The sequence below is a fragment of the Ascaphus truei genome, chromosome 15 (genome assembly GCF_040206685.1).
Source record: "Ascaphus truei isolate aAscTru1 chromosome 15, aAscTru1.hap1, whole genome shotgun sequence".
Classification (NCBI taxonomy): domain Eukaryota; kingdom Metazoa; phylum Chordata; class Amphibia; order Anura; family Ascaphidae; genus Ascaphus; species Ascaphus truei.
This window is the reverse complement of record NC_134497.1, coordinates 45,745,227-45,773,148: the sequence shown is the minus strand read 5'-3', so window position 1 is coordinate 45,773,148 and position 27,922 is coordinate 45,745,227. Positions and strand designations below refer to the sequence as shown.

The 27,922-nt window shown below is 47.7% G+C and overlaps 3 protein-coding genes across 6 annotated transcripts in view; all 3 read left to right on the top strand.

The window, feature by feature from the left end:
- LOC142466893 (uncharacterized) overlaps nucleotides 1-27,922 on the top strand; it is a 659,285-nt gene that overhangs the window by 246,616 nt on the left and 384,747 nt on the right.
- SMIM19 (small integral membrane protein 19) lies at nucleotides 5,444-9,354 on the top strand. 4 transcript variants are annotated; one of them, XM_075572504.1, is made up of 5 exons: nucleotides 5,462-5,545; nucleotides 5,576-5,596; nucleotides 7,273-7,410; nucleotides 7,931-8,055; nucleotides 8,625-9,354. In XM_075572504.1, the coding sequence occupies exons 3-5, from the start codon at nucleotides 7,277-7,279 to the stop codon at nucleotides 8,669-8,671; spliced, it is 306 nt and encodes a 101-aa protein (XP_075428619.1). In that variant the 5' UTR covers nucleotides 5,462-5,545; nucleotides 5,576-5,596; nucleotides 7,273-7,276; the 3' UTR covers nucleotides 8,672-9,354. The 4 variants fall into 4 exon arrangements, with proteins under 4 accessions (XP_075428617.1, XP_075428618.1, XP_075428619.1 ...); XM_075572502.1 differs by having other exon boundaries at nucleotides 5,444-5,596; XM_075572503.1 differs by having other exon boundaries at nucleotides 5,444-5,596; nucleotides 7,931-8,102.
- EDEM2 (ER degradation enhancing alpha-mannosidase like protein 2) overlaps nucleotides 14,791-27,922 on the top strand; it is a 42,155-nt gene continuing 29,023 nt past the window's right edge. Inside the window, exons 1-4 of the mRNA XM_075572487.1 lie at nucleotides 14,791-14,981; nucleotides 20,902-21,012; nucleotides 23,640-23,679; nucleotides 27,232-27,337. Of these exons, the coding sequence (XP_075428602.1) occupies nucleotides 14,878-14,981; nucleotides 20,902-21,012; nucleotides 23,640-23,679; nucleotides 27,232-27,337 (361 nt within the window). The 5' untranslated portion in view covers nucleotides 14,791-14,877. The remainder of the gene's footprint in view (nucleotides 14,982-20,901; nucleotides 21,013-23,639; nucleotides 23,680-27,231; nucleotides 27,338-27,922) is intronic.

Genomic DNA, 27,922 nt, shown 5'->3' with positions numbered 1-27,922 from the left:
ATGTGGATGTATGTTTATACAGTAGTGAATTTCTGATTTTTTTATTGATAAAAGTTTATGATTACTTTTAAGGTAATTAATTTATTTATATAATAACTTTATATTCATTTATAGGAAAAATATTTTTTATATATATTTTCATATATGTAAATTATATTTTATTTTTGTTTTTTATAAGTTAGTTATACATTAATATTTTCTTTTTCTAATTTAACATGTTTTTTAATTTTATACATATTTTGAATATTGGTTTAAAGATTATCCTATGACTTTTATATTACACTATTTTAATTATATTTTATATATTAAGTTTCTTGTGGTTTATTTTGGTCTATTTTAAGCATTCATTATTGGATTTCCCTTTAATGTACTTCTGTTGAAGAATTATAGTTATACATGTTTCCCTCCGAATTGACCTATCAGGATTGATTGAATTAGCCCTATAAAGGCTCATCACCAATTCCCTAGGACACACCCTTGAAGAAGTCGGCGCAACAGCTGACGAAACGCGTAGGTTTACGTCACTGTGTCCAACAGCTGATTGTGGGAGGAGTGCTGAGTAACGAGTGAGGAGTGGAGAGAACAATTCAAGTACATACCGGTGAAAAAGTTGAAGTCTGCAGTTTTTGTCTCTGTGTAGCGGAGTCGGGCATCTATTGGACACATCAGAGATCACACAACTTGTTGTGCAACCTCCTAGACTGAAGATTGTTGGCTGTTGAGTGGGGTATACAGGAAGCAGGACAGCGTCTCCAGTGTTACCCGGATCAGCATCACGTGATCAACTCTAGCGTGGCATCGCCAGTGCAGCTGACGGAGGGACACGGGGACCCCTGAGGTTCATCGCAGATACACTACCTGGTGTGACCGTTCCTTTACCCCCTTCTGCCTTTATCTGTTGTTATCCAGTTATCCATCTAACAGAAGACATCTATCAGCCTGATACTGCAACTTTATTTACCAACACTTATCCACTTCACGGCTGTCCTATACTCCTCATTTGTTGCTACATTCATTGGCTACGCATTCAAGTGATATATCACCTACAGCAATCATCACTCCCTCACAATAGATCTATTGGACATTTTTTTGGATATCTATCATTTTTTTCCCTCAATATGATATATTTTGTTGTGTTTTTATATATACATTGTGTTTCATTGTATACATTGTGTTTGTTTTTATCTGTATGTCCAGCAACCTAGCTTTTCTTGCTTTAAAAAAAATTATCCAGATTTTTTACAGCTACACAGGATTGTGCTTTTTTTCTTTTTCCAAATTACCTAGGATAGGCATATCCTCATTAGAGCTGCAGCCTACTAGCCTTTTCTCCTTGATCACTACCTGATATTTATTTATTTCACTGTATTCTATTTATTCACATTTATATATAATCACCCTTCTGCTAGTTCTTGCGCTGATTTGTTCTGGTTTTTTTTGTATATATTTTATAAATATTTGATGTGACCTGTAAATATCAATATTTTCTATCACTTATTCATCACTATTCTGTTCCACATTTATCTAATACACCTAATTAGCGCTACTTAATTGTGTGTGTCTTTCTTGTAGCAGACAGCTTAGACCGCGCTTATAGTGCTAGCGCCCGAAAACAAATACATTGCCGCCGCCGAGTGCGCTTATAGTGCACACGATGGCGACAAACGTCGCGAAAACCTGAAGCCAGCAACATTTGATTTTTCAAGGGCCGTCACGTGACGGCCCTTGAACAAATCAAATTGCCGGAACGCCGCGGCCCGGCGAAACGTAACTTTCGACGGCACTATAGGCACGGCCTTACAGAGACTGCAGTGCCTGTCAGCTATAGCAGGGGTTGCTGGGATTTGTAATCACTGGGGCCTTCCCTTGTGATTGCCTTTGGATGCTTGGCATCCACACCCAAACTACAACTCCCAGCAGGCAGCCAACAAACTACAATGACGTTACTGTAGGGGGAGAGGGAGATTGGCCCGGTATTAAAGGGGTTGCACCCCATCTGGCCACCTCCTGACCTCACCAGGGAGGCAAGGGGTTAACTGGACTCCGGTCCAGGAATGTGGTTTTTACCTTGCTGCAACATGAAAATGTGTGTTCCCCTGTTATAATGTATTATCACCATGTAAGTGTCTGCACCACACACACACTGGGATCCATCCGGGAGGACAAGGGTTAATAGCTAGGAAGTGATTATAGCCCTTTGTTTAATGTTCCCGCCTTTTCAGGCTCCATTTTGCAGGGTCCCATAGGCCGCCATTGCAGCTCCATTCATTTCAATGGCGAATCCAGCGGTTTTTGACCTGTTTCCCTCGAAGACCAGCAGGTGGCGTCCGAGAGGAAGAGCGGCGGTTTCCCATTGTAAGTCAATGGACCCATTTACTTCAATGGGGATTCCTCGACGCGGATCTCCAGGAACAGGTTGGCAGCCATCCAAACCGCAAAACCGCAGAAGCAGAAACAATGTCTGAAAAAGAGCTTTCATCACTATTAGGTCAAGTTCAACTTGAAGTGGCGTGGGAACCCCGAGTTCTAGGGCACCCAGAAATAAAATTATTTTTGCCCCTAGCTCTTAGGCACCCCCACACTTGACCACCACTGGGTCCAAGAATCCAGGACCCCCAGAAAGGGTTACGCTAGGCAAGCGGGTCGCGCCATTGACTTCAATGGCGTCGAGAAGAGCAGCGCGAGAAAACGGCTAAGTCCGAAACCCTGAAAAGTATAAGCCCATATCTCCGGTTCTGGAAGGACCAGAGGGCCGGCATTTGGGGTGCATGCAGTCACTGTTCCGGCATGACTGCAGGTCCATTTCCGACCCTCTCCGACCAACCAGACAGAGTATGGGCAGCTGTAAAGATTAGTGATTTTTCCCATAGACATCAATGGCGGCGGTTCCCCATTGAAAGGCTATGGCGGAGAAGTCCCATAGACGCCAATGGCGGAATTTCCCCATTGAAAATCTATGGCGGCGAAACCCATAGACGCCAATGGCGGAGTTTCCCCATTGAAAGTCTATGGCGGCAGAGCCCGTTGATTTCAATGGGAAATGAGTGAAAAACAGAGATTTATTTTAAAGCGGAGAATCCTGTGCTAAAGAAATAAAAGTTTTAACTTGCATTTGTATAACTCCGGTCTGGAAGGTCGCAACGGGCTGAAACTTGGCCACAATGGAGAGTCACTTCCGGCATGAAGGACTGGCCCATTTTGACCCGCTGGGCCCAACAGAACCGATTATTTTAATATGTCTTTATATTAAATACTGTACTGTGTTTCAAAGCGGGCATAAAAGCCCGCGAAGATTTCTGCAATTTGTGGAATGCAAATGATCAGAGAGGCGACCTATTGTCTACAAACAGACCCCCTAATCACAGGCTCATCCTCCCTAGCTGTATACATTAGGGCGGAGAAGTGCCGGGCTTGAGTGGTTTGTAGGTGCTATAACTCACACCTACAAAGAGTATCCTGACCAGATACCCCATCTGGTAGACTGGCCGGCGCCCCTGACTTGGGTGTGGGGCTACAGAAATGAGACCCCCAGGGCCCCAGTATGCATTTGCCATCTAGCTGGGGGGCATGGGTTAACAATGTTCCCACGTTAGAGATTGGGTGCAGGTAATTGTTCTCCAATAGCCTGCACTCAATAGTAAGTATAGGGCTGAAAAGATATATAAACTGATGTCAGCCCTATATTGATTGTCTTCTTTTATGCCAACTATTGATGCCTGATTGCTGTGGAATTGCTAATCAAGATTCCTGATTACTTCTGCATTCCCCCATCCCCTAAGTAAGTGTAATTCTTGTTTGTTATTTGTACTATCTGCTGTTTTCACCTATCTAAGGAATAAATTATTTTATTATATCTCAGCCGTCTTCAGTTCAACCCAGTTATTTGGTGTATATTATATCCTGTCATAAGTTACCGTGACAGTTACTTCCGCTTCACTTCCATTATTTTCGGGGCAATTTTCAGTTTTTTTTTCCCCTATAAGATTTTTGTGGATGTCATTGCCACGAAAGACCTTTCACTTTAAAAAAAACGTTGTCTTTATATCATTCTCTGTATAGATCACTAGATCTAAAAATAAAACGTCTTGATGACTCCATTTGGAAGTGAATTTTAGATTCAGGTAATTATCATTGATACACGTTAAAAAGAGATCTAGTTCCTTGATACTTCCTTGTCAAACAAATAGCACATCATCAATATACACCTTTTCCAGAGGACCAGGTTTGCCCCAAAGGGATGTGTGAACGCTACACAACATTGGTTAGCTCAGGCCCCACGGGAAAAACAAACATTAAAACTTTCATAAAGTTTCCTAAAACATGTAAACACGTTGATTAATAAAATGAAGGAAATAGTAAGAATATTAGAGGTAAATAAAAAATGGACCAGAAGAAAAAGCATTTTGCTCCAGAAAAAAATCAACAGTTTTACTGCGGACACCTGTACATAGCGGGTTTTATCCCCGAAATAACCGTTTGAAATCCTTTTGTGCTGGAAGAGACTGAAACATTGCGTTCCAATACACTCCGGCGTATTATCACCGCAAGAAAGGGACTGCAACGCACTGAAAGCGTAGCACTGCACAAAGCCATTCTGTAACCTTGCTTAACCTTGGAGGACATAACTATGTTACTATATGCTGTATGCTCTTTTTATCTTTTATAACTAACCAACTGAGGATCAGAGGACACTAGAAGAAAATCCCATGGACTAACACTGGTGTGAGAAAGCTGCTAACTAAGAAGTATAAATGTGTATCTTACTAACCCACTTCTTGGTATTATTTCACATTGATAGTACTTCACTATATTCATCTTTTTTCCCCTATTACCATTCGCCTATGGACTTCTAACAAGAGACTAATACAGTAGTATTCTTAGCTACTAAAGTGCCACTGCAAACCCATAGCACTGACACACACACGCAAACACACTGCAAACCCACAGCACTGACACACACACATACTGCAAATGCACAGCACTGACACACACACTCCAACCTCACACACACTGCAAACCCATAGTACTGACACACACAGCACTGACACACAGCACTGATATACACTGCAAATCCACAGCACTGACACACACTGCAACCCCACAGCACACACTGCAAACCCACAGTACTGACACACACACACTGCAATCCCACAGCACTGACACACACACACTGCAATCCCACAGCACTGACACACACACACTGCAATCCCACAGCACTGACACACACACACACTGCAATCCCACAGCACTGACACACACACTGCAAACGCACAGCACTGACACACACTGCAAACCCATAGCACTGACACACACTGCAAACCCACAGCACTGACACACATACACACTGCAAACCCACAGCACTGACACACACACTGCAAACCCACAGCATTGAGGCACACACACACGTCAGGATTTTTCTACAATTAACCAATCAGGGCTCAGGGGGAGTGACCAATGGGAGAGCGGCTTTCATCCCCATGAAGCAGGAAGTGAATGTGAGCAGGAGGTGTATGGGGCAGTGACACACTCAGCCTGCCCCACACAGGCAGTGACACACTCAGCCTGCCCCACACAGGCAGTGATCACCCCACAGCTGGTGAGTGATCTGGGATCAGGGGATCACACTGCTCTGCCCCTCTCTCACCCTGCACAGAGGAGAAGGAGGAGGCCTGTTACAATGCAGGGGCTGTGGCTGTTTTAGTCCCTCAATATTTAGAGGGATCGCAATAAAGTGTAGGGGGCAGATTGTTTTTTTGGGGGGGGCTGATTATTTAGAGGGTGGCCCCATTAAAATGTAGGAGTTCCCGATTGTTTAGAATGGCCGTGTTATAGTGTAGGGGGCAGCTGATGTTATAAAGGGCACCTGATTATTAGAGGGGGTCCAGTTAAAGTTTAGAGGTTCTGATAATTTAGAGGGTGGCCCCATTAAAGTGATGGGGCAGTGGATGTTTTTAAGGTTCCTGATTATTTAGAAGGGGATTCCAATAAAATGTGGGGGATGCGTGGGGGGGGGGGGGGGGTCGTGTTTACTGAGAGGATGACTCCCCTGGGTAGATCCCCTGGTGACATTGAAGAGGATTAAAATCCAGATTGTCCATCTTTCACCCTACTGATCCATTTTGGAGCTTGTTTATGAGTGTGATCCCGCATGAAGCACACATGGCTACCTGATGATGTGAGAGAGCCAGAAGTTTTTAAAATGTCATCCCTTTAAATTATATATTGGCACCTGATATTGTAGGCGTCGGATCCTGGCTGTAATAGTGCAATCCCACTTTGGTATGTAGGACCATTTGATGTTTTATGAGTGAGTGCCTCATTTTTGTTTTTTAAGTGTGTGATCCCGTTGGGGAGTAAACCGGGGGAACCTAATGTTTTAGGGGATCCCACTGAAGCATCTAATTTAGTGGGTCTACACCTTTTTTTGAGCAGGTGTAGTAGCCCTGAAGGATTTTTAAAATCTCAGGGCCCCCCTGCTCTTCAGACCTCGCTCATCCCCCTTATCGCTTACACCCACCACACTCGCCCACCTCATCTTACATACTTCACCCTCACACATCATACTGACTTCCACATTTACCCGCCCCCCACTCTCACACAGCACCCTCATCCCCCTTTATCATAAGCCCCATTCACCACCCGCACCCCCATTCTCCTACACTACACACCTTCACCAAACGAATTACAAATCGCACACAGAAATAAATAAATAAATAAACCGGTGCCTAAAATGTCAAATATATGGTGAAAAACCTGACCATATAACAAAGTCCAGTCCTGTTGAACTAGGAATCCTCTGATGAGTCTAGATGGCTGTATTATAGTGGTGACGTGGGGATTCTGCTCCAGATAGGGAAAAATTGAAACCCTACTTACAGAATGCAAGATGCAGAAAGTTCTCCCGGAATGGTGTCCACACCAGGAAACCGAATGTTTCCACCAGTGGGTGGCTGGTTCCCGCTGCCGCGTGTACCGCCGCCACCGATCGTTCCTGAGATTAACACCTCACGAGCTGTGAGCTTTTGTTGTATGGTCACGTGCCTCTCCGGCTCCACTCTGGAGCAGAATCCCCACGTCACCACTCTAATACAACCATCAAGACTCATCAGAGGATTCCTAGTTCAACACGACTGGACTTTATATGGTCAGGTTTTTCACCATGTATTTGAAATGTTAGGTGCCAGTTTATTTATTTATTTTAACCATGTCACTGCCATTAGTCCACTTTGCCCCTAGGAGGGACTGACCCTTTATCTTCTCTTTGCCTTACAGGGGTATGGCAGGAGAATACGGTGTAATGGCTGATGATGGTTCTATCGATTACTCCGTACATGAAGCATGGAATGAGGCCACCAACGTGTACTTGATAGTCATTCTGGTCAGCTTTGGACTCTTCATGTATGCTAGAAAGTGAGTTAAAGTTTATTGCCTTTTTTTTTCTTTACCTTTTCAAAGTTCATCCCTCCACATTCCTGCAACTCTCCCCCCCCCTCCCCCAACCTGTCGTGAAAGTCCCTGATTCCTGGGCTAGAATAACATGGCAGATTGTATCAGATAGAGCTTTAATTCCAGGCCCTCACTTAACAGGGAGAAACTCCCGGCCGGTCCCACCATCAGGGTTTCCAAGTCCCAGGACCAGGCTATTATTCAGTGTGCGGGGTGCTTGCATATTAAGCGGGTGTTGCCACGGGGCATACCTCCTCAGCTTGGGCCCAGCAGAAAGAGAGGCCCTGCCAATCCTGGAAGCTGCGTCCGACTTCCAGGTCAGGCCCATCTTCCTGCCCTTCCCTGTCCCCTTGTGGCTGCCCTGAAGAATCCAATGAACCGTGAGGGTGAGACAAGTAGAGGATTCTGGGAGAGGAAATAGCCGTTGTTTTTAAGGCAGGAGGCATTGGGGATCGTTTTGTAAACAAGCGCTGCTTTCCGCTAGGAATAAGAGGAGGATCATGAGGATTTTCACTGTGCCGCCTACGGTGGAAGCCGCATCGGACTCCAACTTCTATGACGACATGAAGAAGATTCGCTTGCGTCAGCAGCTGGAAATGTATTACATAGGTGAGTCCGAGCCATTCCCGGGATGTCAGAGGAAATGTATTACATAGGTGAGTCCGAGCCATTCCCGGGATGTCAGAGGAAATGTATCTGATGGCGCGGATGTTACGCAGCACCACACGTCGCATTTTCCGATCAGCCCCTGGAAAACGAGCATTTGGGCCATGACGTACCTGGAACCGGGAGGTCCTCCAGAACACAACTGCACTGTTCTCAGCTCTGGGAACCCCCTTGTTCCTGAGATACTGGTGAAGTTACCCGTATCACTTCCTGGTTTTTGAAGGGGATTTAGATGACCATCCAATAGGAAGCTCATGATGTTGCAGCTTCCTATTGGCCCAATATTTGGCACCCATTTTGCTTCCTCTGAGGTCAATTTAAACCCCAATAACTTTACCGGTAAATATCTTGGGAACTGGGGAGTCCCCGGAGATGAGAATAGCTGCTTTTTTGGCTCAGGGGAACCTCGGATTCCCACCCTATAAAAAGAAAACGAGTCAGAGGAATTGCTCCTTTTTTGAGGAGAAAGAATGGAGAAATATACTGTGCAGACTCCTCATTATCTTTTTCAGCTCGGAAACACGATCAGAGTGACAGCGTCCAGCTCACTGTGGAATGAGGACAGCGGCGTCCTCACAGCGGGGATGGGATTCGGGACGCCCTCGGTGGTACCAGGTGCATCGGAGAAACTGCAGATTCATTGCAAAAACCACCAGGCTTCTGCTTCCTCTGGGACAGCACGTAACGCAACGCCTCTGGCGTTTTCCATCGCAGCAATGAATCTTGATGCGCCGCATCCTCTCTTGATTGTAAAGAACATCAGAAACGTCAAGATTATTGATTTTTTCCCCCCCCCAAAATGTAAAATGTCATTGTTGTGTTTTTATTTTTAGTGTGTGTATATAATTCCTTTCACAGGACACGCTTATATATTTTTATTTATGTAGTTTATTTTACATTTTAAAAACCTTTTTTCTTGCTACAAAACCTATACATTCCCCTATAAAAGTGCAGGAGTTGGGTTACAACCTTAATACCCCAGGAACTGCTGCCTGTCCACCCCATTTACACCAGGGGCTAGCTCAGTACCAGTCTCCAGCAGCCTGGCAGCCCCACAATTCATTGGATACCTATGACCTTTTTGGGGTTTTAAAATGGCTGCCGGCTGGACACTGCCAGCGAGCAATTCATTTAAAATGTTGACACGTGCTACACGTCTCCGTACACGCACACATTATAGTGGTAGCATCTGTTCGAGTAATAATTCTGTTTGGCTAAAAATAAATCGATATAAAACATGAATTGTGTTGTCTGATCTTTATTTTTAAGATCCCTGTTTTTATTTCAGCTGCTGTTGGATATGTTTCAAAATAGTCCCTATAATGTGATTTTATTTCTTGATTGGGTTTCCTGATGTTAGTTTTGCATCAACATTAAATGTACAAAGCTTCTCATCTCAGTTTCTAATTTCTGCGCGCTGGTCTCCTGAGCGCCAAGGTTAATGCCAAACTCGGCAGGTTTAATGAATGTAAAGACAAACGGAGCTGTTACACACACCTGTATCACCTCCCGTAATGGCTCCCCGCCATACCTCCCCCAACGGCTCCCTGTAACGCCTCCTGTAATGGCTCCCCGCCATACCTCCCCCAACGGCTCCCTGTAACGCCTCCTGTAATGGCTCCCCGCCATACCTCCCCCAACGGCTCCCTGTAACGCCTCCTGTAATGGCTCCCCGCCATACCTCCCCCAACGGCTCCCTGTAACGCCTCCTGTAATGGCTCCCCGCCATACCTCCCCCAACGGCTCCCTGTAACGCCTCCTGTAATGGCTCCCCGCCATACCTCCCCCAACGGCTCCCTGTAACGCCTCCTGTAATGGCTCCCCGCCATACCTCCCCCAACGGCTTCCTGTAACGCCTCCTGTAATGGCTCCCCGCCATACCTCCCCCAACGACTGCCGTAACTGCTCCCCGCCATGCCTCCCCCAACGGCTTCCTGTAATGGCTCCCCGCCATGCCTCCCCCAACGGCCTCCTGTAATGGCTCCCCGCCATACCTCCCCCAACGGCTCCCTGTAACGCCTCCTGTAATGGCTCCCCGCCATACCTCCCCCAACGGCTTCCTGTAACGCCTCCTGTAATGGCTCCCCGCCATGCCTCCCCCAACGGCCTCCTGTAATGGCTCCCCGCCATACCTCCCCCAACGGCTCCCTGTAACGCCTCCTGTAATGGCTCCCCGCCATACCTCCCCCAACGGCTTCCTGTAACGCCTCCTGTAATGGCTCCTCGCCATACCTCCCCCAACGACTGCCGTAACTGCTCCCCGCCATGCCTCCCCCAACGGCTTCCTGTAATGGCTCCCCGCCAAACTTCCCCCAACGCCTCCCGTAACTGCTCCTCGCCATGCCTCCCCCAACGGCTCCCTGTAACGCCTCCTGTAATGGCTCCCCGACCATACCTCCCCCAACGTCTCCCGTAACTGCTCCCCGCCATGCCTCTCTCAACAGTTCCCTGTAACGCCTCCTGTAACTACTCCCCGCCATGCCTCCCCCAACGGCTCCCTGTAACGCCTCCTGTAACGGCTCCTCGCCATACCTCCCCCAACGCCTCCCGTAACTGCTCCCCGCCATGCCTCCCCCAATGTCTCCCATAACTGCTCCCCGCCATACCTCCCCCAACGCCTCCCGTAACTGCTCCCCGCCATGCCTCCCCCAACGGCTCCCTGTAAAACCTCCCTTAATGGCTCCCCGCCATACGTCCCCCAACAGCTGGTAACCCCTCCTGTAACAGCTCCCCGCCATTTGTCCCCCAACGGCTCCCGTAACAGCTCCCTGTAACGCCTCCCGTAACTGCTCTCCGCCATGCCTTCCCCAACAACTCCGGGTAACGCCTCCCCCAACAGCTCCCTGTAACGCCTCCCGTAACTGCTCTCCGCCATGCCTTCCCCAACAACTCCCGGTAACGCCTCCCCCAACAGCTCCCTGTAACGCCTCGCTGCCATACCTCCCCGAACAGCTCCCTGTAACGCAGGATGAAATACAACCTCAGCGCTATACCCAAAGTGATAACGATAATTAATATATGATATATGCAACCTCAAACAGGAATAACCCGGGATGACAAAAACATACAATACCATCTCTAATTCTGAGTCCTGCAGCCTTGAGGTCACACGGATTGTCCAGATCCTTCCAGCTGTCTTTATGGAAACGTGTCCTCTTTGGCGCTGGTCTCCAACAGTTCGTGCACAGTATGTGAATAGAAAATACAAAAAAGAAGAAACGGTGTCAAAGATCAGACAGTGTATATCTCTCACTTTGACATGCACATGATAACGGACATTTGTCAGCGAGAGAAGCCAATATCAGAATTACTCAAGACGGTTAGAAGGAAAAACTCCCTTATTGTGGAGGTCTTCGCTAACACCGTAACCCATCTGTATCATGCAGTGCAGTGATAATCAACTCAATAGTGCTCCTTTAAATTAGGCAGACTCATAGTTACATAGTTACATATAGTTACATAGTAGATGAGGTTGAAAAAAGACGTAAGTCCATCAACCTATGCTACAGTTAGACAACAGATACTTTCTCCTATATCTATACTTACTGATCCAGAGGAAGGCAAACAAAAACCCCAGAGTCATATCATCCAATGATATCTCATAAGGGGAAAAATAAATTCCTTCCTGACTCCAAGAATTGGCAGTCAGATTACTCCCTGGATCAACATCCTTCCCATGTATACTTATTTGGTATATCCCTGTATACCTTTCCCATCTAAAAAGATGTCCAACCTTTTTTTGAACAAATCTATTGTATCTGCCATCACAGTCTCCATGGGTAATAAATTCCACATTTTAACTGCCCTTACTGCCAATACTGACTCACACAGATATTATATCTTGATAGAACTGAAGGCTCCTTTTGTAGCCGTGGGTTGCAATTGTTTATGTAATAGTTGCATCAGTGACATATAATGGGAAGAGAAAGCAGCGTAGCATAGATCCACTAAAACATAAAACAGACCCCTGAAGTGCCATTCACACATTCTCCATTCTTCTGCGCGCTGTATATAATCTTATACTCCCCTAACGGCTCCTATATCCTAGGCCTCTCTGTAACGCCTCCCCTAACGGCTCTTATATCCAAGGCCTCTCTGTAACACCTCCCCTAACGGCTCCTATATCCTAGGCCTCTCTGTAATGCCTCCCCTAACGGCTCCTATATCCTAGGCCTCTCTGTAACACCTCCTCTAACGGCTCCTATATCGTAGACCTCTCTGTAATGCCTCCCCTAACGGCTCCTATATCTTAGGCCTCTCTGTAACGGCTCCTATATCCTAGGCCTCTCTGTAACGTCTCCTATATCCTAGGCCTCTCTGTAATGCCTCCCCTAACGGCTCCTATATCCTAGGCCTCTCTGTAACAGCTCCTATATCCTAGGCCTCTCTGTAACGGCTCCTATATCCTAGGCCTCTCTGTAACGGCTCCTATATCCTAGGCCTCTCTGTAACGGCTCCTATATCCTAGGCCTCTCTGTAACAGCTCCTATATCCTAGGCCTCTCTGTAACGGCTCCTATATCCTAGGCCTCTCTGTAACGGCTCCTATATCCTAGGCCTCTCTGTAACGGCTCCTATATCCTAGGCCTCTCTAAAACAGCTCCTATATCCTAGGCCTCTCTAAAACAGCTCCTATATCCTAGGCCTCTCTGTAATGCCTCCCCTAACGGCTCCTATATCCTAGGCCTGTCTGTAATGCCTCCCCTAACGGCTCCTATATCCTAGGCCTCTCTGTAACGGCTCCTATATCCTAGGCCTCTCTGTAACGGCTCCTATATCCTAGGCCTCTCTGTAACGGCTCCTATATCCTAGGCCTCTCTGTAACAGCTCCTATATCCTAGGCCTCTCTGTAATGCCTCCCCTAACGGCTCCTATATCCTAGGCCTCTCTTTAATGCCTCCCCTAACGGCTCCTATATCCTAGGCCTCTCTGTAACGGCTCCTATATCCTAGGCCTCTCTGTAACGGCTCCTATATCCTAGGCCTCTCTGTAACAGCTCCTATATCCTAGGCCTCTCTGTAATGCCTCCCCTAACGGCTCCTATATCCTAGGACACGGGTGCACAAACTCTCCCCGCTGCGCCCCCTGCCTGACCCCCCCCTGCTCGCGCCCCCTCCTTACCTTGTCTTTGGCGTCTAATGACGCAACGTGACGTAATTTGACGCCGCTTTGCTGAAGACAAGCTAAGGGACGTTGCAGGGGCTTCACACGATCTCCCGGCATTTACTTTAAAAGCCTTGCGGGAAAGGCCGGGGCCTCTGCAACCCCCCGCGCTCCCCCTGGAAAATCTTGCGCCCTCCTAGTTTGCGCACCACTGTCCTAGGAGTATATATAGGAAATATATGATGTATATACAGTATTAGAATGGGTCGAATCAAATATGTGTCTGAGGCTGAGGGTGTGTCTTAATGCACAAGTATAAATGCTTCTATATGGATACGTCATTGTATGCGTGTTTTGGTGCCGATATTAATTGATGGAATGTATCGTGTGTGTGTGGGTGTGTCATTATAGTGGTGTTTTTATAGGGAGTGGGAAGTATTTATCCCTCTGACCCAGTTAGTATTCCTAATAATTTCATAATCAATATATGGAGTTTAGAAAAGGCACCGCAAATCTGCTCTCCTGAGATCATCCTGGGTGCCTGGGTGCGAGGGTGCGTGGGTGCGTGTACACGTGTACACACACGGCATTTTTTGCAGTGGAACGCAGTTCCTGTTCTTTTTTTCATAGACCACGTGGTATCATTTGTAGCGTTGTTGTGATAATCTAAAAAAACAACCCGAATTTTTATGTTTTATAAAACAATTAGACTGTAATAATTATTATTTGCATAAATAATAACATAGATTTTAAATGATTTTGAAATATGAATAAATATGTATATTCTTGCGCATGTTCAAGAATAATTCCCTCCCCGGGTCCCATCCTCACGTCAGATTTCCCTCACCTTTTTTTCCACCCAAAAAAGCTGTGCGTTTGTGTGTGTGTGCATATGTGACTGCGTGGGTGTGAGTGCGTGTGAGTGCGTGTGAGTGCGTGCGTGCATGTGTGTGCACACATTTTAGATACACAGTGACTGTGTGATTTAAAGAGGGAATCCAAGCGGCACTTAAAAAGAATATATATCTTCTAAACTGATTCGTTCTCCCGTTATCGATCAGCAAAGATCCTGCTTCCCTGGGTTCACTAAATGGCCGCCTTTCACCTTCAAATCAATCCTTCAGCTAGTGTAACTCAGCAGCTACAATGTATCCTTATATTACTAAGGTAACATTATCTATTGTTACAGTTTGCAGCCCAAACTGCTGGGAACATTGGCAACAAATGATCATAAACAGGAAAGTGTTACGAAGATTTTGCACTGCTGGGGAGGTGGGGAGGTGGGCTAAATAAAACTTATTAAAAATGGCATTAATAGTTCAAAAATAAAAAATATGCACTAAGGATTCTCTAATAACACGGAACTGATTTATTTTACACAAACACACACGTAGGATATTGCATGGATTGTCTCTCTGAAATGTGACCGCTTTCTGCCAGGACCAAGGATGGCGACCACTGCTTCAGTCCCCTAAGGTGCGTCATCGTTCGCTCGCAACCAATAGCAAGCAAGCACTCACATAACCAACCAGTGGGTAGACTGCAGCAGCCAATCCCAGCAGCGCTTCCATCTGGCAACCAGGAAGTGTCGGTGCATGTGTCAGAGCTGATCATGCACAGGATGGTGTGTGAGGGAGACTCTTCCCTGTGACACTGCTTCTCCATGATCACTTTGCTGTACCCGCTGTGTGTCTTCAGTGCACTGCTGCCAGGACACAATGCCAGGGGCAGGGAGGAGGTCACAGAGCAGGACATGGCCCACTACAGGTGAGACTGGGATCACTGGAGTGTAATGGGATAAGCCTCACCACATATGTGCTTCATCCTATAAATAAACCTGAACCTAAAGGGGTCAGTCCCTCCTAGGGGGAAAGTGTACTAATGGCAGTGACATGGTTAAGGTGTCAGTCCCTCCTAGGGGCAAAGTGTACTAATGGCAGTGACATGGTTAAGGGGTCAGTCCCTCCTAGGGGCAAAGTGTACTAATGGCAGTGACATGGTTAAGGTGTCAGTCCCTCCTAGGGGCAAAGTGTACTAATGGCAGTGACAGGGTTAAGGGATCAGTCCCTCCTAGGGGCAAAGTGTACTAATGGCAGTGACTTGGTTAAGGGGCCAGTCCCTCCTAGGGGCAAAGTGTACTAATGGCAGTGACATGGTTAAGGGGTCAGTCCCTTCTAGGGGCAAAGTGTACTAATGGCAGTGACAGGGTTAAGGGATCAGTCCCTCCTAGGGGCAAAGTGTACTAATGGCAGTGACTTGGTTAAGGGGCCAGTCCCTTCTAGGGACAAAGTGTACTAATGGCAGTGACATGGTTAAGGGGCCAGTCCCTTCTAGGGACAAAGTGTACTAATGGCAGTGACTTGGTTAAGGGGCCAGTCCCTTCTAGGGACAAAGTGTACTAATGGCAGTGACATGTTTAAGGGGTCAGTCCCTCCTAGGGGCAAAGTGTACTAATGGCAGTGACATGTTTAAGGGGTCAGTCCCTCCTAGGGGCAAAGTGTACTAATGGCAGTGACATGTTTAAGGGGTCAGTCCCTCCTAGGGGCAAAGTGTACTAATGGCAGTGACATGTTTAAGGGGTCAGTCCCTCCTAGGGGCAAAGTGTACTAATGGCAGTGACATGTTTAAGGGGTCAGTCCCTTCTAGGGACAAAGTGTACTAATGGCAGTGACTTGGTTAAGGGGCCAGTCCCTTCTAGGGACAAAGTGTACTAATGGCAGTGACAGGGTTAAGGAGTCAGTCCCTCCTAGGGGCAAAGTGTACTAATGGCAGTGACAGGGTTAAGGAGTCAGTCCCTCCTATGGGCAAAGTGTACTAATGGCCGTGACATGGTTAAGGGGTCAGTCCCTCCTAGGGGCAAAGTGTACTAACGGCAGTGACATGGTTAAGGGATCAGTCCCTCCTAGGGGCAAAGTGTACTAATGGCAGTGCCATGGTTATGGGGTCAGTCCCTCCTAGGGGCAAAGTGTACTAATGGCAGTGCCATGGTTATGGGGTCAGTCCCTCCTAGGGACAAAGTGTACTAATGGCAGTAACATGGTTAAGGGGTCAGTCCCTCCTAGGGGCAAAGTGTACTAATGGCAGTGACATGGTTAAGGGGTCAGTCCCTCCTAGGGGCAAAGTGTACTAATGGCAGTGACAGGGTTAAGGAGTCAGTCCCTCCTAGGGGCAAAGTGTACTAATGGCAGTGACATGGTTAAGGGCTCAGTCCCTCCTAGGGGCAAAGTGTACTAATGGCCGTGACATGGTTAAGGGGTCAGTCCCTCCTAGGGGCAAAGTGTACTAATGGCAGTGACCTGGTTAAGGGATCAGTCCCTCCTAGGGGCAAAGTGTACTAATGGCAGTGCCATGGTTATGGGGTCAGTCCCTCCTAGGGGCAAAGTGTACTAATGGCAGTGACATGTTTAAGGGGTCAGTTCCTCCTAGGGGCAAAGTGTACTAATGGCAGAGACATGGTTAAGGGATCAGTCCCTCCTAGGGGCAAAGTGTACTAATGGCAGTGACATGGTTAAGGGATCAGTCCCTCCTAGGGGCAAAGTGTACTAATGGCAGTGCCATGGTTATGGGGTCAGTCCCTCCTAGGGGCAAAGTGTACTAATGGCAGTGCCATGGTTATGGGGTCAGTCCCTCCTAGGGGCAAAGTGTACTAATGGCAGTGACATGTTTAAGGGGTCAGTCCCTCCTAGGGGCAAAGTGTACTAATGGCAGTGCCATGGTTAAGGGGTCAGTTCCTCCTAGGGGCAAAGTGTACTAATGGCAGAGACATGGTTAAGGGATCAGTCCCTCCTAGGGGCAAAGTGTACTAATGGCAGTGACATGGTTAATAGGTCAGTCCCTCCTATGGGCAAAGTGTACTAATGGCAGAGACATGGTTAAGGGATCAGTCCCTCCTAGGGGCAAAGTGTACTAATGGCAGTGACATGGTTAATAGGTCAGTCCCTCCTATGGGCAAAGTGTACTAATGGCAGTGCCATGGTTATGGGGTCAGTCCCTCCTAGGGGCAAAGTGTACTAATGGCAGTGCCATGGTTATGGGGTCAGTCCCTCCTAGGGGCAAAGTGTACTAATGGCAGTGACATGTTTAAGGGGTCAGTCCCTCCTAGGGGCAAAGTGTACTAATGGCAGTGACATGGTTAAGGGGTCAGTCCCACCTAGGGACAAAGTGTACTAATGGCAGTGACATGGTTAAGGGGCCAGTCCCTTCTAGGGACAAAGTGTACTAATGGCAGTGACATGGTTAAGGGGTCAGTCCCTCCTAGGGGCAAAGTGTACTAATGGCAGTGACATGGTTAAGGGGTCTGTCCCTCTTAGGGGCAAAGTGTACTAATGCCAGTGACATGGTTAAGGGGTCAGTCCCTCCTAGGGGCAAAGTGTACTAATGGCAGTGACAGGGTTAAGGAGTCAGTCCCTCCTAGGGGCAAAGTGTACTAATGGCAGTGACATGGTTAAGGGCTCAGTCCCTCCTAGGGGCAAAGTGTACTAATGGCCGTGACATGGTTAAGGGGTCAGTCCCTCCTAGGGGCAAAGTGTACTAATGGCAGTGACCTGGTTAAGGGATCAGTCCCTCCTAGGGGCAAAGTGTACTAATGGCAGTGCCATGGTTATGGGGTCAGTCTCTCCTAGGGGCAAAGTGTACTAATGGCAGTGACATGTTTAAGGGGTCAGTTCCTCCTAGGGGCAAAGTGTACTAATGGCAGAGACATGGTTAAGGGATCAGTCCCTCCTAGGGGCAAAGTGTACTAATGGCAGTGACATGGTTAAGGGATCAGTCCCTCCTAGGGGCAAAGTGTACTAATGGCAGTGCCATGGTTATGGGGTCAGTCCCTCCTAGGGGCAAAGTGTACTAATGGCAGTGCCATGGTTATGGGGTCAGTCCCTCCTAGGGGCAAAGTGTACTAATGGCAGTGACATGTTTAAGGGGTCAGTCCCTCCTAGGGGCAAAGTGTACTAATGGCAGTGCCATGGTTAAGGGGTCAGTTCCTCCTAGGGGCAAAGTGTACTAATGGCAGAGACATGGTTAAGGGATCAGTCCCTCCTAGGGGCAAAGTGTACTAATGGCAGTGACATGGTTAATAGGTCAGTCCCTCCTATGGGCAAAGTGTACTAATGGCAGAGACATGGTTAAGGGATCAGTCCCTCCTAGGGGCAAAGTGTACTAATGGCAGTGACATGGTTAATAGGTCAGTCCCTCCTATGGGCAAAGTGTACTAATGGCAGTGCCATGGTTATGGGGTCAGTCCCTCCTAGGGGCAAAGTGTACTAATGGCAGTGCCATGGTTATGGGGTCAGTCCCTCCTAGGGGCAAAGTGTACTAATGGCAGTGACATGTTTAAGGGGTCAGTCCCTCCTAGGGGCAAAGTGTACTAATGGCAGTGACATGGTTAAGGGGTCAGTCCCACCTAGGGACAAAGTGTACTAATGGCAGTGACATGGTTAAGGGGCCAGTCCCTTCTAGGGACAAAGTGTACTAATGGCAGTGACATGGTTAAGGGGTCAGTCCCTCCTAGGGGCAAAGTGTACTAATGGCAGTGACATGGTTAAGGGGTCTGTCCCTCTTAGGGGCAAAGTGTACTAATGCCAGTGACATGGTTAAGGGGTCAGTCCCTCCTAGGGGCAAAGTGTACTAATGGCAGTGACATGGTTAAGGGGTCATATTTGGATAATTGATACTTTTTTCTTTTACCAACATCTGACACCTATAAGTATTTTAAATATTTTTTGCGAGCTTGTAAACCCGCTGAGCGGAGACCTGGGAGGGGGGTGATTACCATCTGTCTGATGTCACTGTGTGTTCTACAAGAGTTTGCACAGGCAGAGCCCCCATCTCCCCCCCCCCCCCCCCCGCTCCTCTCACCTTATCTTTATTGTCTCTGATAAGGACAGGGTTGGATAAGGGGGGAGAAAAAACCCACTTGATTGACAAACCCATTCAGACATCCATAATGAAACTTATAATCAAGTGTCAACATATAAACCAGGCACATCTTTACTATTAACAAAGTTACATTAGTTTAGTAATGCCCATTGGACTATTCCATTCTTTAGGGCAGGTTGTTTTCTGGACGGTTACATGGGATCGCCCCCTGAATGTAACATCTGCGGTGTATTCTGTAGGATGTGCCACGGGTTTAACATGATTAGGAAGCAGGAGGGAGAGCTGCTTCCTACAATAAATCCAATATTATTTAATAAGTGGAACCATTCGTCTGTAAATAGGAAAACGTATGTGGGACTGTGGGATTAAATATAAAAGTAACCCCACAATCGCACCAGTGTTGATGTCGGCGTTTCTTACTGCCTTAAAATAAGAAGCAAGTATTAAAATGTTAGGCAGGTTGTTCCATAAACCTGAACACTGTGTGATATATATACATATACAGTGTGTGTGTGTGTGTGTGTGTGTGTGTGTGTGTGTGTGTGTGTGTCTCATACTGGTTCAATTCCCGGTGTCGGCGCCTTGTGACCTTGGTTAAGTCACTTTATCTCCCTGTGCCTCAGGCACCAAAAACAGATTGCAAGGTCCACGGGATAGGGACACGTGCCTGCAAAATGTCTCTAAAGTGCTACGTATAACTAGCAGCGCTATACAAGAACATGCTATTATTATTATTATTATTATTATTAGTGGTTGACAAATCACCCAGAAATCTACTCGCCACCTAGTCCCGCTCCCAATCCCGCCATGCTTGGTGTCGGCCATCTGGAGGTCGACACGGGGTCAAATCCAGTCGCCACGGGCCTGTATTTTAATGGATTTGTCGAACACCGATTATTATTATATGATTGTATATTTAATTCATATTTATTTCAACTTTGCCAATAAAATGACACTAGCATACACTGATATAGGAGGTACGGCGGGCTCTGACCCCAGGAGCTTACAATCTAACCGGAAGGGGGGCAGTGGAAGCATAACGCGCAGTTAGCGATGGCTACTTACAGTGCATTTAGTGCAACTTTTCTTGCTGCGCCCCCCCCCCCTGCCTGCTCTCCTCCGTTGTCGTGCCCCTTCCCCCCCCTTACCTTGGTGCGGCGTCAAATGACGCCGCAGGGTCGTGTCGCGTGATCCGCTGCGTCATTTGACGTCACGTTACCATGGCAATCGTGACATGACCCCGCGGTGTCAGTTGCCATGGTCACGCATGGTAAGTAGAAGTTGCAGAGGCTTTGTGCGGTCCCCCAGCATTTAATCTGAATGCCTTGGGGAAGAGTGCGGGACCTCTGGAGCTGCCAGGCCATATCCCCCCCCCCCCCCCTATGTGGGACTGCAGCTTTAAAGCCGCAATCCTGACTGCTAGCTACCAGTGTTTCTGCGTCCTCCAGCGAAATAAAAATGGCCTCCGAATCTCTGGGGTCTCACAATCCAACAGAAAGTAGCGACACCCTTTCCTCCCCAGGAGCCAATGCGAGTCACAATCCTATAATGTTAGTATCTTGCCCCCTGAGCATGTCCTGCTCCTTTTTTGAGGTTACCTTGGTAACGTTTATGTGGCACTGGGCTCTGGGGAGAGCTCCATTTTAACCTCCCGGACACTTAATATTTCAAACAAATATATCTCCTGAACGGAGCGTCGGATTTGAAAAATAAAACCAGCGCTGGAAAGGGCGAGAGGAGATGTTTTGAAAATAGTGACCGTTGCGGACTTCTGCATTGGTAACATGTGCAATTTTTTTTTCCTTCTTACCAGGGAACGGGTGAAGAACATGTTTTATCACGCGTACAACAATTATTTAGACAACGCTTTCCCGTACGATGAGTTACGACCGTTGACTTGTGACGGGCAGGACACCTGGGGCAGGTACTGTGTGCACAGAGTTTCATGTTTTGGTTGGGCAGGAAGAATTAGGAGCCCGGAGTATATGAAGGTCTCTGTCTCTCTGTCTCTCTCTGTGTGTCTCTTTGTCTCTGTTGTGTGTCTCTCTGTCTCTGTTGTGTGTGTCTCTCTGTTGTGTGTCTCTCTGTCTCTGTGTGTTTGTCCCTCTCTCTGTTGTGTGTGTCTCTCTGTTGTGTGTGTGTGTGTGTGTGTGTGTGTGTCTCTCTGTCTCTGGTGTGTGTGTCTCTCTGTCTCTGGTGTGTGTCTCTCTCTGTCTCTGGTGTGTGTCTCTCTCTGTCTCTGGTGTGTGTCTCTCTCTGTCTCTGGTGTGTGTCTCTCTCTGTCTCTGGTGTGTGTCTCTCTCTCTGTCTCTGGTGTGTGTCTCTCTCTCTGTCTCTGGTGTGTGTCTCTCTCTCTGTCTCTGGTGTGTGTCTCTCTCTCTGTCTCTGGTGTGTGTCTCTCTCTCTGTCTCTGGTGTGTGTCTCTCTCTGTCTCTGGTGTGTGTCTCTCTCTCTGTCTCTGGTGTGTGTCTCTCTCTCTCTGTCTCTGGTGTGTGTCTCTCTCTCTGTCTCTGGTGTGTGTCTCTCTCTCTCTGTCTCTGGTGTGTGTCTCTCTCTCTGTCTCTGGTGTGTGTGTCTCTCTCTCTCTGTCTCTGGTGTGTGTCTCTCTCTCTGGTGTGTGTCTCTCTCTCTGTCTCTGGTGTGTGTCTCTCTCTCTGTCTCTGGTGTGTGTCTCTCTCTCTGTCTCTGGTGTGTGTGTCTCTCTCTGTCTCTGGTGTGTGTCTCTCTCTCTGTCTCTGGTGTGTGTCTCTCTCTCTGTCTCTGGTGTGTGTCTCTCTCTCTGTCTCTGGTGTGTGTCTCTCTCTCTGTCTCTGTTGTGTGTGTCTCTCTCTCTGTCTCTGTTGTGTGTGTCTCTCTCTCTGTCTCTGTTGTGTGTGTCTCTCTCTGTCTCTGGTGTGTGTGTGTCTCTCTCTGTCTCTGGTGTGTGTCTCTCTCTCTGTCTCTGGTGTGTGTGTCTCTCTCTGTCTCTGGTGTGTGTCTCTCTCTCTGGTGTGTGTCTCTCTCTGTCTCTGGTGTGTGTGTCTCTCTCTCTGTCTCTGTTGTGTGTGTCTCTCTCTCTGGTGTGTGTCTCTCTCTCTGTCTCTGGTGTGTATCTCTCTCTCTGTCTCTGGTGTGTGTCTCTCTCTCTGTCTCTGGTGTGTGTGTCTCTCTCTCTGTCTCTGGTGTGTGTCTCTCTCTCTGGTGTGTGTCTCTCTCTCTGGTGTGTGTCTCTCTCTCTGTCTCTGGTGTGTATCTCTCTCTCTGTCTCTGGTGTGTGTCTCTCTCTCTGTCTCTGGTGTGTGTGTCTCTCTCTGTCTCTGGTGTGTGTCTCTCTCTCTGTCTCTGGTGTGTGTCTCTCTCTCTCTGTCTCTGGTGTGTGTCTCTCTCTCTGGTGTGTGTCTCTCTCTCTGTCTCTGTTGTGTGTCTCTCTCTCTGTCTCTGGTGTGTATCTCTCTCTCTGTCTCTGGTGTGTGTCTCTCTCTCTGTCTCTGGTGTGTGTCTCTCTCTCTGTCTCTGTTGTGTGTGTGTCTCTCTCTGTCTCTGTTGTGTGTGTCTCTCTCTGTCTCTGGTGTGTGTCTCTCTCTCTGTCTCTCTCACGTTCTCCAAATACGACAGTACATTTTCTCTGGAATTGAAGTAACGCGGTTCAGGTCAACGAGGAAATCCCCATCTGAATGGAGAAGTCCCATCTCCGCTTTAAATATGCCCGCGCCTTCACTCCCACAAAACTCAATTCCTCCTAAATACCACGTCTCGCGCGGGTCGGAGTGGCGATTTCTCTTTCACGAGCGAGATGTCCTTACAACAGGAGGACGGGGCAGGAGCGGGAATCGGTGGGGAACAGCGTAGACAAAAAAGATGGCGTATGCTATAAGACCTGAATGGGGGGGGGAGGGGAGAGGGAGAGGGGGAGAGGGAGAGGGAGAGAGAGAGGGGGAGAGGGAGACGGAGACGGGGGTTAAAACCAAGGGAGAGCAGGAGTAAGAGGAGACGGAGAGGGATCACTGTGGAGGATTTGGAGGAGAAATTGAGGAGGCAAGAGCAGGGATCACTGACGCGCAAAGGGGTTAAGGGGAGAACGGGGTAAAAAGGAGGGAGAGCGGGGAGCTTGAAGATGGAGATAGGGAAGTTCTTGGAAATGTTGCAGTATCCAGTCGCATCCTCTGGCCGTTCTATATTGGGCTGTCGAGACGGTTTCCTTCTTAGATCAGGTTGAAAAGAAAGTACGCGCTTATCCCTGTATATATTTCCTCTCTACAGAGATCCCTAACCTTTCCCTAAACACAGCTACTGTGTCTGCCATCCCAGTCTCCTCCATGGGTAGTAAATCCATGGTCTCTGCCCTGCCTGTTAAGACCCCCTTTCATTTGCTGCTAACCTTTTCTTAGACATCGCTACTGTTTCTGCCATCACAGTCAATCTCATGATATGACCCCGTCTCGTTTGCTCAGGACGAGGTTTTAGATCCAATCTTCCCAGCATGCTGGCTGTTTGACGCTAATGTATATATTGTTCGTATTATGTAAGGAGCCCCCTGGCGTCTCTGTAACCCTACGCACTGTTCTTTTGCAGTTTCTCCCTGACTTTAATAGACGCCCTAGACACCCTGCTGGTAAGTATGGGCCTAGTGTCATGTTCTTCTTGGCTGTGATACTATTTACTGCTGCCTGTTACACGGAACCACCCCCCTCCCCCCCAAAATGAATTTCTACTAAGAAACAACCAATGGCAAGATTTAGGGCCATGTTACGAAGTGATGCTATGCCATAAGACGCCATTCAAGTAAATGGACCATAAGAAGTCTTTGTGTGCTGGAAGGTGCCTTGTGGAATAGCATTGTTTAGTTAATATGAGCCGATCATGGCAGATTCATCAAGTGCTGGTGCGACTTGGTGCACGTGATCCAGCATTAACTTGAATGGGATCGGGCGTGTTAACACGTACTGGCGCTTGATGAAAGGTCCACATGGACTCTGCACTATATATGCTGTATACAGTTAGAATCAGTGCTCCAATATATCAGTAATGTAAAGTCTGAGGAAAGGTGCAGGGCAACCAGAGGAACCCCTCAATCCCTGAGATGCATAAGAAGTATCAAAATTGGTGGCTCGCCTTCACACGAGAAATAACGACACCCGTCAGGGCAGAATAAAGCAAACATGGGGTATATTAGCTCATGCTATACACAGCAACGCAGAGTGGAATGAGTATAATCAGACATCGCTGCCCTATGGGAACTCATTCAGAGACACAGAACGCTGCAATGAATCGGAGGATGCGTATGTGCGAGTTCCTCAGTACTGAAAGGAGAAGTAATAGGGGATGCAAGAATAAAGCTGGTGTACAGGAGGAGGGAGCATCTGATGCGGGCATGTGCGGTGTTAGAGCAAGGCTTGTTCCAGGCCAGCGTTACTCGCCATCTCAAGCAGCCAGAACAGAATGAAGGTCACGCTTGTCCTTATGCTTCCAAGGGGAGGCACACCGATACACACACACACACACGTGCTGACCCACTAGGGGAAAGTCCCAGTGGACCCCGGGATCACATGCGCCCTTAAGGTCCTATGAAGTTTCCCAGAATGACAAAGAGACTTCCAAAATCCTGGGTCAGCTTTGCAGCAATACCGTTTGGGGAGTCTGGTTTGCTCTCCATCTATCGTGTGTGTGTGTGTGTTTGAGGTTGGGTATCTAAGATTGTATGTATGCGAGGGCATGCCTGTATGTATGTATGTATGTATGCGAGGGCATGCCTGTATGTATGTATGTATGTATGCGAGGGCATGCCTGTATGTATGTATGTATGCGAGGGCATGCCTGTATGGCCCTGTGTATGTGTGCGAGGGCATGCATGTATGTATGTATGTATGCGAGGGCATGCCTGTATGGCCCCGTGTATGTATGCGAGGGCATGCCTGTATGGCCCCGTGTATGTATGCGAGGGCATGCCTGTATGGCCCCGTGTATGTATGCGAGGGCATGCATGTATGTATGTATGCGAGGGCATGCATGTATGTATGTATGTATGCGAGGGCATGCCTGTATGGCCCCGTGTATGTATGCGAGGGCATGCCTGTATGGCCCCGTGTATGTATGCGAGGGCATGTATGTATGTATGTATGCGAGGGCATGCATGTATGTATGTATGCGAGGGCATGCCTGTATGTATGTATGTATGTATGTATGTATGCGAGGGCATGTATGTATGTATGTATTGTATTGTATTGTATGTCTTTATATAGCGCCATTAGTGTACATAGCGCTTCACAGTAGTAATACATGTGGTAATCAAATAAATAACAGATAATATAAATAACAGATCATGGGAATAAGTGCTTTAGACATAAAAGTAACATTTCGGAAGCGGAGTCCCTGCCCCGAGGAGCTTACAGTCTAATTGGTAGGTAGGTAGAACGTACAGAGACAGGAGGAGGGAGTTCTGGTAAGTGCGTCTGCAGGGGCCCAAGCTTTATGTCTCATGTGTTCAGAATATCCACAGTGCTATTCATATGCTTCTTTAAGCAAGTGTGTCTTAAGGTGGGTCTTAAAGGTGGATAGAGAGGGTGCTAGTCGGGTACTGAGGGGAAGGGCATTCCAGAGGTGTGGGCAGTCAGTGAAAAAGGTTTAAGGCGGGAGAGGGCTTTAGATACAAAGGGGGTAGAAAGAAGACATCCTTGAGAAGAACGCAAGAGTCTGGATGGTGCATAGCGAGAAATTAGGGATGAGATGTAAGGAGGGGCAGAAGAATGTAAAGCTTTAAAAGTGAGGAGAAGAATGGAGTGCGAGATGCGGGATTTGATCGGAAGCCAGGAGAGGGATTTCAGGAGGGGAGATGCTGAGACAGATCTAGGAAAGAGTAGAGTGATTCTGGCAGCAGCATTTAGGATAGATTGTAGGGGAGACAGGTGAGAGGCAGGAAGGCCAGACAGCAGGAGGTTACAGTAATCAAGACGGGAGAGAATGAGGGCCTGAGTCAGAGTTTTAGCAGTCGAACAACAGAGGAAAGGGCGTATCTTAGTTATATTGCGGAGGAAAAAGCGACAAGTTTTAGAAATGTTTTGAATGTGAGAGAGGAGTCGAGTGTGACCCCTAGGCAGCGTGCTTGGGCTACTGGGTGAATGATTGTAGTTCCAACAGTAATGTGGAAGGAGGTAGTAGGGCCAGGTTTGGGAGGAAGTATGAGGAGCTCTGTTTTAGCCATGTTGAGTTTAAGGCGTCGGAGGGCCATCCAGGATGATATAGCAGAGAGACATTCAGAAACTTTGGTTTGTACAGCAGGTGTAAGGTCAGGTGTTGAAAAGTATATTTGTGTGTCGTCGGCATAGAGGTGATAAGTAAACCCAAAAGATGTTATTAGGTCACCTAGAGAGAGTGTGTACAGAGAAAAGAGAAGAGGTCCCAGGACAGAGCCCTGGGGTACCCCCACAGAGAGATCAATAGAGGAGGAGGAGGAGGTGTTGGCAGAAGAGACACTAAAAGTACGATGGGAGAGGTAGGATGAGATCCAGGATAGAGCTTTGTTCCGAATACCTAGAGTATGGAGAATGTGGAGGAGAAGAGGGTGGTCCACTGTGTCAAATGCTGCAGAGAGGTTGAGTAATATGAGCAGAGTGTAATGACCTCTGTCTTTGGCAGCATGGGGGTCGTCAGTTATTTTAGTGAGGGCTGTTTCGGTGGAGTGAGCAGTGCGGAAGCCAGATTGTAGAGGGTCTAGGAGAGAATAGGTGTTGAGAATGTATGTATGTATGTATGCGAGGGCATGCCTGTATGTATGTATGTATGTATGTATGCCTGTATGTATGTATGCCTGTATGGCCCCGTGTATGTATGCGAGGGCATGCCTGTATGGCCCCGTGTATGTATGCATGAGTCCCAGCCCTATTATAACTTCTTGTTACGGCACTATAGATGCTCCCTGCAGTCTCTCCCTGTGGGTGTCTGACGCTCGCTCCGACGCTGCACAGCAGTATACGGGGAGACGAGCTACAGAGGGCAGGACAGTGACAAATTAATGCATTTTTGAGCTCCTCACTGTCCCGACGGCCCTACACATGTTCCAAGTTGGGCTGGTAGCCAAAGGTTATACGGTATCTAAACGGGCAACTAATCTTTGTTGCCTGTGATCCCAAAGTGCCAATATAGGGTTATTCTTGTCTTTTGACCCCAGATTATTGGGAATGCCACGGAGTTCCAAAGAGTGGTGACCGTGCTGCAGGACACCGTTGATTTCGACATCGATGTCAACGCATCGGTTTTCGAGACCAACATTCGAGGTATTGAAATACTGTGTTTACTGTTGTAAGAGATGTGTGCAGAGGTATGCAAATGGCGACCGTTTAGGGTGAATTAAAATATGGCTTTATTGAGCCTGTCCCTTTAAACAGCACAGCCAACAAATATATACAAAACAACAAAAGCCTATCCCTGTGTAAGGGCTCATTTACTTCCCAGTCCCTCTCACAAGACTGGGAGGGTAAGCCCCTTTCCAGCCTACCACCCCAAAGTCTCAGTGGTACCTTTTAAAGCAGATGGCCCTTCAGGTCAGTGGTGTCCAGGTGTGCTTGAGGGTCCAGCCTCTGGCAGGTTCCTGTGTCCTCTTGTGTCCAGGAAAAGAGGTCTGGTCTCCTTGTGTCTTGCGGTCAGCACACAGTCCTCCTGTGTATTCAAGATCCCTCTCCTCATGTCAGCACCCTTGTGTGCTGAGGAAAATCTCTCTGGGTCTCTTTCAAATCTCTGAGTCCTAATTAGGCAGGTGGAGTCTGGTCAATTGCCTGGCTGCATTTAACCAGCTGCCTGCTGGATTTAGAGGCAGTTTCTTCAACAGGGATAAGTCCCTGTTACAACCGTGTTGGCCTAAA

Coding starts and splice junctions, on each gene's coding strand:
- SMIM19 (XM_075572502.1), top strand. CDS start 7,277: ATGGCAGGAGAATACGGTGTAATGGCTGATGATGGTTCTATCGATTAC. Junction 7,411..7,930: donor CTCTTCATGTATGCTAGAAA/GTGAGTTAAAGT, acceptor GCTTTCCGCTAG/GAATAAGAGGAGGATCATGA. Junction 8,056..8,624: donor GCTGGAAATGTATTACATAG/GTGAGTCCGAGC, acceptor TATCTTTTTCAG/CTCGGAAACACGATCAGAGT.